Source organism: Heloderma suspectum, chromosome 8, assembly GCF_057233095.1.
Source record: "Heloderma suspectum isolate Gila_16-S chromosome 8, 16-S_ref, whole genome shotgun sequence".
NCBI classification, from domain to species: domain Eukaryota; kingdom Metazoa; phylum Chordata; class Lepidosauria; order Squamata; family Helodermatidae; genus Heloderma; species Heloderma suspectum.
The window spans coordinates 1,537,518-1,548,190 of record NC_139465.1 but is presented as its reverse complement, the minus strand read 5'-3'; the positions used below and the strand labels follow the sequence as shown (position 1 = coordinate 1,548,190).

General features: G+C 55.8%; 1 protein-coding gene across 1 annotated transcript; it reads left to right on the top strand.

Annotated features, from left to right (window-relative positions):
• Positions 1-4,238: 4,238 nt before the first annotated feature.
• LOC146338721 (uncharacterized) lies at positions 4,239-10,450 on the top strand. Its single transcript, XM_084812441.1, has 3 exons — positions 4,239-4,305; positions 5,036-6,646; positions 8,317-10,450. Exons 1-2 carry the CDS (start codon positions 4,239-4,241, stop codon positions 6,304-6,306), a joined length of 1,338 nt encoding a protein of 445 aa, XP_084668567.1. The 3' UTR covers positions 6,307-6,646; positions 8,317-10,450.
• Positions 10,451-10,673: the final 223 nt, after the last annotated feature.

The following is a 10,673-nucleotide window of genomic DNA, read 5'->3' as shown; positions in this document are numbered from 1 at the left end:
TGAAGTTGAATCCAGGCAAGACAGAAGTGCTCATCGTGAAGGGTCCTAATTCAGGTAACAAGGTATGTCAACCAGTTCTGGATGGGGCTGCACTCCCTCTGAAGGCGTACATTCGTAGCTTGGGGGTGCTTCTTGACCCAGCCCTGCTCCTGGCACCCCAGGTGGAGGCAACGGTGAGAAGTGCCTGTTATCAACTTTGGCTGATATGCCAGCTATGCCCATTCTTGGAACATGTGGACCTGGTAATGGTGGTGCACGTGCTGGCAACCTCTAGGCTTGATTTCTGCAATGTGCTGTACTTGGGGCTGCCTGTGTATTTAGTCTGGAAACTTCAACTGGTACAAAATATGGCGGCCAGGTTGGTCTCTGGGACACCCTGTGGAGACCACATTACACTGGTTTTAAAACTTTACCTTAGCCGCCAATATGTTTCCGAGCAAAATATAAAGTGCTGGTTCTGACCTTTCAGGCCTTACGCGGTCTAGGTCCAAGGTACCTTAGGGAGCGCCTCCTCCCCCATGTCCCAGTCTCGGAGGGCTCTCCGCTGCGGCTGCCTCATGTGAGACTGGCAGCCACACGCAAGGGGACCTTCTCTTTTGCCGCCCCTCAGCTGTGGAACAACCCGCCGGTTGAGATGTGCCTGCTGACCTCGTTGAAGGTCTTAAAGCAGGAAATCAGACTGTTATTCTGGCCTTCCCTGTTTAGAACTCCTGTGCTGACTCTTGCATGCTGTTTTTAAGCTGTGTTGTTTTATTGTTGGGGGTTTTGTTGTTAAATTGTTTTTAGTTCAAAGTTGCTTTTAGTGATATGTTGTTCATACGCTTTTATGGAAATGGCTTTTAAACTTTGTATATCGTATTTTAATGTTTTAACATCTGTAAACTGCCCGGAGTGCTCAGCTAGGGGGAGGTATAGAAATGTAAGAAATAAGAAACAAATAAAAAACCTTGCAAGCCCAGCAGGTCAGGCGACTTGAGCCACCAGCAGGGTCCCAGTGTGCCTTACGCGATGGAGGTCTCTGGCTGGCTCCCCTGCCCAGCACCCTGCATTGCTGCAGAGCGCCGGGAGCCCTGTCTGTTCTGGCCTCCCATTGGCGTCAGTGTCACCCCAGTGAAGCACCTCTGATGGGCACCGGCGGGCTTTGACTCGTGCACCCTGGGCCATTCCCCACCCCAAAGGCAAGGGGCAACAGGGAGCACTGGATCACAGCCACTGAGCTGCTGGGTCAGCACAGGGTGATGTCAGCGCTGCTTCCATGGGAGTCCGAGGTCAAAGGCCCAGACGCTGGGGATGGCTCAGAGCAAGATGGCTATTAAACCCACAAGCGCCGCCCCAAAACAACCACCGGCAGCCTGCAGATGGCTGGAACCCAGCATGTGTCGGAGCAGCGGGAAGAGTTTAAGGAACCCACGATTGCTCGCTTCAGAGCATTAGTCAGACCGCGAAGAAAGCGGCGTTGCAGGAGAAGCTGGCAGCAAAGTCAGGCGGGGGGGGTCATTATTAAGTCCACAAGGGAAGTTTGGTGCCCAACATTTTATTGTATGAAACTGGCTGTTGCTCTTAAGCAGCCTTCCCCCGCCTGGCACCCTCTAGACCCCCATGGCCACGCTGGCTGGAGACGATGGGGTTTGTAGTCTAACATATCTAGTGGACACCACCAGGCTGGGGAAGGCTGCTCTTAAACATAAAAACTTTCTGTTCTGTTCTAATCAGATTTACACCCCCCCCCCCCCGCACAATTAGACCTTATGTGGTTGTCCAGGGATGGCTTTTGGACGGAATTCTGTGTCCCAGGGTGCTCAGCAAGCGGCTGAGGCTGCATGCCGTGTTGATCAGCGATAGACGTCATTTCCTCATAGGGGCAAGTGACATGGTTGGGCCAAGGGACTCACTCTGCCACTTGGATTGAGCTCTCACCGTAGCGGCAAAGGAGGTTAATGGTTGAAGAAATTTTAAAATAGCCAATATGCCCTTTTGATGGTAATGACGATAAACTATTCTGCTATCAGCAAAAAGGACCTTCATGTAAAACCATACTCCCCATTTTTATATACTTCTCAAAGTACTCAGAAGTAAAACAACAGGACACCCTGACACTGAATTTGGGGAGGGGGAATTATGTGCCCCCATATAAAGCCCCTGCTCTTGCAAGAATGGCCCAAGGTTCAGTGTGCTGCAAGTTCATTACAGAAATTGAATTATACAACAAAGCTGGCCTGGCAGAATGTATTATTTCCTGTTTCTGGTTTCCTCCTACTTTGCGCTATTTTGTAAATATATTTTTTTCATTGCTTGCAAGAGGTATTTTGAATGAAAACATATGTTATTTCTCAGAGAAAAAACCTGTCGGCCACTTTCTTAAACAAGGGCCTGAATCAAGGCGCCCCATGCTGGAAAAATGGTGGCGGTGGCGGAGCCAGTGTGCCTCTGGAGACCAGGGCCGGGAACGCGCGCCGGGAGGGGCTGCTCTTGCCGTGAGCCCCGCTTGTGGGCTTCCATGGGGGCCTCTGCCTGGCCACGGTGGGGCAGAATGCTGGCTAGAGGGGCGCCCGGGGCTGGCCCCGCTTCGGGGCCCCTCTGAGGGTCTTGTGGCACCACACGGTGGCCCAGCCAGGGACCCCTTCGCAATGGCTGATCCCTCCATGGGGAGGGCAGAGAGGCTGGTGGCCTTTCGGGACATCAGCTTCCCGCCGCCTAGTCCTTGCGCGCCTGCCGCAACGGCAGCCTTCAGGGAACCACAGTCTGGGGGCGCCTCCCCCGGCCCCCTTCCCAGGTCACACTTGCGTGCGGTTTCCCGGGTCCGGGCACTTTGCCTGTAGGCTGAAACGCTCCTCCCAGGGCGGAACTGCTGGTAGGGGCAGCGCCAAGCTCCTCTCTGCGGGCGTTGCTTGGGCCCTTGGTCCCACCCGCCAAGGGATGCGCCCCTGCGAGCTGCTCTGGACCCGAGGTTGGCCCTTGGGCAGAAGGGTGGCGCTTCGGCCTGGGGGGGGGGGGCAAGTGGCTGCCTCTGGGCCAAGTCCAGCCCACAGGAAGCATCCTCCCAGGTGCCCACCCAGCGGCAAGAGGGTGATCCCGAGAGACATTCATTCCCCCGCCCTCGGGGCACGCAGCCCCACTCCCTGCGGCATGCTGGTGCGTTGCTCACGCCCCTCATCCAGACCCCACCGCCCTGCCAGGGCCTTCTGGAGGCACAAAGGCACAGCCCCTTCAAGGGCCTGAGCAATGAGCAGCCACGGGCTGCAGGATCCCAGCCTTGCCATCCAGCCTTCCCACGCAAACTGACCATTGGCGGCGACGGCGGCAAGCACAGTTTCCATGCCTACGTTATGACGCCTTATTAGAGTACGGAGAGCTCATTAGCCTGGCCCTGTGCCTCAGGAGGCCCCGTTTAACATGGCTTTCCATGGCTCGTAAAGGGGCATCAAGCACCGGCACGGGGGGGGGGGCAGAGGAAGGCATCTCTTCCCAGGGAAGTTGGGGCCCTCTTCGCAGCCCAACCTGTGGTGCCCTCACAGCCCTTGGAAGGGGGTCAAGGCAGACGCTGGGGCATGAGCTGTGGGTCCCGGCCACGCTGCTGCCCCCTGCCCCTTGGTGCTGCACCCCCTTCAAGGGCAGCATGGGGTGAGCCGGGGCTGCCCAGGTTCAGTCCAGGAGACGCATGCACCAGACCACCCGATGGGGTGGAATGGGACGCTGGCCTCATCCTGCATTCTGTGACATCTTTCTGGTGCCTTAATGGGACTTTGTTTCCTTCCACTCTGGGGGCAACCTGGATTTCCCGCCGAGACTCTGCCCAGAAGTACGTTGGCCCTTTGCCAGAGAGTTTGCAGTGGGGCTCCAGTTGCTCACCTTGCCCTCCCAGAAAGTGCCTGGTAACATTTCTGTGACAATATTCCTGGGCATTTCCTCTTTGTGTCTTTAATCTGTTACTGTTCTTACTTTTCTAGTGATCCTGGATTGGATCCAAAGAATGGGGGATACACCAGGACTCTTCTGCCCCCCTTCACACCACTGCCCCTTGAAACTCACCCCAAAGCTACTCCTGAGGGTCAGAGGACCCCGTGAAATGTCGTATGATGTGTGTGCGGGGGGGTGAGCAACCCCCCCCCCCAACAACAACAGCTCACCATGCACTGTGCATCAAGCGGTCGTTTTAATATGATGCGCTGCTGCTCTTCTGCCCCATCCTGGCCACCACACTTCCTCATGCCAACACCCCAGCGCAGCATCCAACCGAAATGGCCACAAGAGCGGCAGTGCCGGCGGTGATGAGTGGCGGAGGCTGCTTGGTGGCCACTTGGGCAGGTTGAGGAGTCCCGAGATGGCCCTTGAGGTTGTCTGGAGGGGGAAAGGGCCACATTGCCACACCTCTGAAGCCATGGAGGCACTCCCCAGAACCTGCCCTCTAAGAGCTGCTTGGGGAGTGGCCCTTGGCAGCCTCTATTAGAGGAGAAGCCCAAGTGAAAGGTCCTAGAATCATAGAATAGTAGGGTTGGAAGGGGCCTACAAGACCATCGAGTCCAACCCCCTGCTCAATGCAGGAATCCAAGTCAGAGTATCCCTGACAAATGGCTGTCCAGCCTCGTCTTGAAGGCCTCCAGTGTGGGAGAGCCTTGTCGCTCTGCTGGAGCGTGGGCGGTGTATCCATCGGGGAGACATATTTTAGAAGGCTGTTTTGCTTTGGGAGACCCAAGGACTCCCCGACCACCACATTCACAACAGAAAAAGTATCTTAGTTCTCTAAACTCGGTTTTTATTTCTGAAAACAGCTCAGAGCGGTGTAGTGGCTAGAGTGTTAGACTGGGAGCCAGGAGATCCGGGTTCTAGTCCCTGTTCGGCCATGGAAGCTCACTGGGTGACTTTGGGCCAGTCACAGACTCTCAGCCCAACCTACCTCGCAGGGATGTTGTTGTGAGGATAACATGGAAAGGAGGAGGATTATGTACGCCGCCTTGGGTTCCTTAAGTAGGAAAAATGGTGGGATGTAAATGTAATAAATAAAATAAATGAAAATGAAGAGTCACCATCCTATCAGCCCGGCATGCGTCACTGCGCGGCGGCGCCATCCGAGGGCCGCGGGAGCGCGCCAAGCCCCGCCCCCTCTGTCCGCCCCGCCCCGCCCCCCGGGGCGAGCGCGGCGCGTCTCCTCGGCGGCGCAGAGGGGAGGGCGTTCCAGGCGGGGGGGGCGGGGCCGCCTTCCGCGGCGCCCCCCGGCTAGGGGCGCGCCCCTGCGGAGTCCGAAGAGGCGGCTTCGCCTCGGGGCGCCTCTGCCCGGCAGGGCCGCTCAGACCCGGGCGAGGTTTGGGGCGGCCAGCGCGCTTCGAGCAGCGCCTCTCCTCCGCCCAGAGCAGGTCGCTCTCGCTGGCGACGCCCCCCTCCCGCTCTCCGGGCAGCCTTAAGCCGTGGGGTGCCGAGCCGTCCCCGGCAAGGGCCCTTCCATCCGCGAGCGCGGCCCGGGGGCTTCTCCATCCGCGCTGCTGTCCAGGAGAGCGAGGACGGCCGGCCGGCCGATGCTCGCGCGCAGGCCCCGTCCGCGGGCTCGCCCTGCTGCTCCGGCCGCGGGGCTGCCCCCTGGCTGACGAGGCCCTGAGGCCGGAGCCATGCGGGCGCGCGAGACGCGGGCACGCAGCGCCCAGCCCCCGCCCTTCCCCGCAGCGAGCTTCGTGTGGGCACAGGCGCAAGGAGCGGGGCTGGGAGGTGAACGGACGCCGTCACACGCACACACGTGTTCTGCCGCCGGGCGGCCTCGCTGAGGCCCGGGAGGGACCCGGGGGCTCGGCCGGGAGGGAGGCGATCCTGTCCCAGCAGCCACAGCCCGGGGCGCCTTGGCACGAGCGCTCGCTGCTTGGCCCTGGCCGGGCCCTAGGAAGGGGCCCCTCTGCCCTCGGGCTGAGCGGCGCGGCTCCTTCCCAAGCCGCCGGGCCAGCGGAAGCCCGTCCGGGCTGGGGGACGTGGCTCGGCCGGCCCTTTCCCCGGAGGCTGCGGCTGGGACGCTTTGGCCCGACGGACGCGCCCCTTCGAGGCAGCGCCCCGTGCGCGCGGGCGCACGCGCGGGGCCCGCGCTTGAGGGCTGCTGCTGGCCGAGGAGGGGGCGAGCGCTGCAGGCCTGCTGCCTCCCTGGGGGCGCCGGAGACCCCCGCCTGGCTTCTGGTGAACTCGAGGGGACATTTTCGCGGGCGCGGGGAGGCTGCACGCAAGGCCTTTCTGCCGTTGGACTCAGACGCGGCGCGGGGGGAGGAAGTGCCCCTTCCAGGGACACACGTGCTCGGACCTTGCGCGCATCCTCCCTTGGCGGGCCGACATTGACGCGGGGGGGGGGGTCGTGGCTTTGGCTTCGCCGCCTCCTCCCTTCCGAAGCCTGGGGCTGCGTGACCCTCCCCGCCGCCTCCGCCTCTGGGTGCCCGGCCGGGCCGCCGCCTGACCATAGCGGGGCCCCGGGGGGGCTGGCTTGCTCTTCTGCTCCCCTCGCCAGGCCAGCGGACCCCGCGCCGCGGAGGCGAGCCGGAGCCGCCAAGGCCAGTCCCGCAGGACGGCGCTCCCACTTTCTCCCGGAGTGGCGGCGGCGGGGGGCTCCGCTTCAGAGCAGCCGTCGCGGCCGCAGCAGCAGCAGCAGCGGGAACGGCGCCCGGCCGAGCGGCCCGCGGAGGTAAGGCAGCCGCGCGGCCTCCTGCGCAGCGCGCGGTGCGTCCGGCGCGGCCTGATCTGAATATGCAAATAGGGGGCCTGCCCGGCACGTGCCTGCCCGCCCCTCCCCGCGCCGTCGCTCCGCGGCTCCTCCGGCGGGGGCGCGCGAAGCTCGGCGGCGCCTGCCTGCCTGCTTGCTTTACGCATATGCATGTCGGAGTCGCGATGGGGGGGGCCGCGAGAGGGCAGAAGAAGCGCGCAAGAGAAATTAACGCGTGCTGGGGGGCGCCAGCGGAGGAGGACCCCCCTCCAAAACTCTCGTTGAATTATGCGGGGGGGGGGGTCGACGTCTTTTTTAGGGCGATGGTGATCTTGAGCGCAGCCCTCCTTCCGCAGCATTTAGGGGGAGTTTGTTCCCTCTGCAGCTGGCCCCCCGGCCTAGGGGAAGAACCTCTTGGCACTCCCTCCCCACCCCCCGCATGACTAATTTGTGTATGGTGGCATTTGGATTAGGAAGCGTCGTCATCCGGTCCCACTTCGCTGCAGCTCCGCATTCGCATCCTTCGTGCTTTTGCACTGTGCGACCAGCGGAAGGGGATTTCTTCCCCTTGCTGCTTGTTCGACCCACATGTCAGGCAAAACCCTTTGCAAATAATCCTGGACCAGGCACCGGTTAATGGTTGGGTCTGAATTCCAGTTTTGAAAAGGCGAAGGGTTTCCCCCTCCCTTTTCTTCAGAGCCTCCAGGCTGTTTCTTGTAACAGGCAAGGAGCGCCCAGGCAGGCGGACAGCTGCTGTTCCAAGCAGAATTAAAGAAGAGCAAATGAAAGGTAGGGAGAAATGCCGCTAGAAGAGCAAACATTTCTCCTTGGCCGACTGCAGCTCCCAGCAGAATTTAAATGCCTCCTTATTCCTGGCCCTCTTCCTGATGGACCCTGTGCCATGCCCTGCAGAGAGTGCACACCCCTGCTGATTTATTTAAAAAACACACTGAAAACCCAGAGAGCATCTCTCCTTTCTCCTCCACACTTTTTCTTGGAGGATGGCTCTTGCTACGCTGGAGGGTGTGTGTGTGTTCTGCTTTAAAGGGGGGAAAGGCATCCCCAAATGAACTACTGATTCTAGGAAAGGTTGAAACCAAGAAGGGTTGACTAGACATCAGTAAGGGCATGAAAGAAAGAACGCATTTGTGGGCGGAAGAGAGGAAATGGACCATGTCCACCTGCTGCTTTTTCCAACACAGAACCCAATGGCTGCTGCCTCCCCTCCGCCCCATTCCGTGGCTTGTGCATTCGCCACAACCGCCTGCCTCCAGCCTCTTTCGGGAAAGGCTGCTTTGGCTGCTGTGCTCCTGGCCAGAGCATGCAGACGCTCCCGCAGGCTGTGTGCGTCCTGTCCGCTGCCTTCCGGGGCTGGTGCAGGGCACGCCGAGGCCTGCAGAAGGGGCGGGTGGTGGGGGCTTCTGTGGCAAGCGTGCTTGCAGCACTGTGGCTGGGGCTGCCGGCCCTGCTGGGGGTGCAGGGGCCGCATCCAGCTCTCTCCAGGCCTGGCTCTCGGGTGCCAGCGAAGGAGAAAGGCAGGATAAGGGTTGTTGCTAACAATCTGGGGATCATCAGGCATCAGCGTCATTCTACAGATCAGGAGGCCTCAGCGTTGCCTGCCTGGGCACTCGGTGCCAATTTGTTCCTATTAGATGGCCGAGCCCGGAGGTGTCTGATGAGCAGATTGGGCCTTTATCTCGGCGCTGGAGAGGACACGGCTCACACGGAGACAGCCTCGCTGCTGCACATTTGGGATGTGTGCGTGTGCGTGTGATTTGCTTGACTAGTGCTGGAGCTGGCTGCCTCTTTGCCTGGACTGTGAAGGGAATTTCTGGGCCCAAACAGAGCTCTGTCTAAGTCTCTGTGTCGTCCCATTAAATGTACTGGGAATTAAGGAGAAGCCATTAACAGAATTCATCCTTTTACAATCATGTCTGGTTTATTTCTCAGTAAAACACATCATCCAAACATATTCCAGCCCGGTTGCCCCTTTGTCACCCTTTTCAGTGTATCTGCCAGACCCACTGTCTCGTAAGCAATTTGGCTCCCATTTTTAGCAAAGCATTTAATTCCTCTAGAGGACGGTTCCAAACTCTTCAGACACTCTTTCTGGATTAATGAGACAAGGGTAATTCTTCCGGATAATCTGTTCTTTTGGAAAACATAGGTGTCCCTTCTTCACAGATATATTCTTAGAGGTCACAGTATGGTTTCGTCCAGTGTTCGTGGGTCGGAATGGGGCCCAGTCTCAGTCTCCTTAGCATCGTCATTCTGTGATTTTCTATATTTTGCAAAGATGCATATGGCAAAACAAAGACACGTTTGATTAATTTTATGGGACTGTGAAAAGGGAGGAAAGTAGTGTCAACTCCTTGATGTATGTGTGAATTGCTGTGGCCAGCCATATCTCCGTCCTCTCCAGATGTGGGCCTCATGTTCAGCCCTGGGCATACTCCATGCTCCCGGCTGTCCCAGCACTTCTGTTTTTATTGAGCTTTTAATTTGAAAGAGTTTGTCGAAAGCTTTAACAGGCTCAACCACGTTCCAGTCTCAGAAGAGTTTGCATGTCTGCAAATTGAATCTCTTACCTATGACCACTAAATGGATATTTCTACCACAGGCACAGTGCTTCTTCTGCATCAAAGAAGACTTCCAAACATATGAAAAATGTATTCATACAATGAAAGCATCCAAATATTTGTATTGTGGAGAAAATTCTAATTTCCTCCTTTGGGTAGAAAGCAGTCTAATAGTCTCTGACACTGTTTTAGTTCAAGCCAAATTCAGAGTAAGAAAAAGAGCAGAATTTCAGACACGTCTAAGGAGCAGCCTGAAAACATTATGTTACTTTCTTGTCTTTTAGTTTCTATAGAGGAATTTTCATTTACTCTAACAATTATATATTTTGCTCAGTGGTGAATTGTTCAACCCGAAGTGCATCTCTTTGGTGCCCTGGACTTTAGAAGAGAAAGAGGTTTAATTTGTCATAGGCTAACATTCATCCAGCTAGCTTTGATCTTTGTGTTGTATGGGTGGAAATCATCTGGCAAGTACTCAGACGGTATTTGTTAGGAAGACTGTATTAATTTATATATACATATTATGGACTCTTCTAATTATAGAATCTAGAGTGAATACTTAACGTTTTAGCATTTTTGCTAGCAGAGGATTTAATTTCAAGAAAACCTTGTTTAAAAAGCCTACCTTTATTTAGCTGTTAGTCAAGTTCCTTAAATGCAATTCATAAAAATCCAAATCCAGATTTGTCTGATCATAATACCCAAATCTTTGCAAATTGAGCTGCTAACAGGGTCATCAAGGACAATTAAGTGCCACAGACATTAGTATTTCAAGTTCGGGTCAGTTTTATTTTTCTATAGAGAGGCCCCAGGCTGTCAAATTATTTTTTTATGTTGCTGCTTTAAATATGACAAATCACCCTCTCTGTTTATATCTGTCTGTCTATTGGTTTAGTTCAGGGTGGATTTCATATGTGAAATTTCTCCCATGAAACAACTGATATGTTCTCAGCATGCGAGAGAGAGAGAGAGAGAGAATAGTGGGGGGAGCCTTTAGATTAATGGTCAGTGTCTCATACACACAAATTTGTGTTAGGACGCTACAGAGAAGGTGCGAATTACTGACAAGATCTGGAATAATTCCTAATGCTGTCGAAGGGTTCATTTTCTCCTCCGCATGATGGATGAGGCATAAGAAGTGCCTTCTGAGCTCATTAATGCGCATCATTCTGTTAAGTGTTATTAAAGTCCATCTCTTTGAAGCCACAGGAACAGTATCTTTCCCCTTATTTCGCCTGTTTTTCAAAAAAAAAAAATCTCTATCTACAGATGCTTCTCTTTTAGAAACATTGTCAAAGGGTTACTTATTTTATTACAGTGTATATTTTCAGGACTGCATCTTCCCCACCTTCTTTTTAAAATATTTGATTGCTACATGTAATTTCAGGACTATACGAGTCCTAACCTTTAAAATTGCAACAGAAAAGCAA

Bases quoted from the DNA above. Each gene is read 5' to 3' on its own strand.
- LOC146338721 (XM_084812441.1), top strand. From the start codon at position 4,239: ATGGCCACAAGAGCGGCAGTGCCGGCGGTGATGAGTGGCGGAGGCTGC. The intron at 4,306-5,035 runs GTTGAGGAGTCC...CCATCCTATCAG, and splicing joins CTTGGTGGCCACTTGGGCAG to CCCGGCATGCGTCACTGCGC.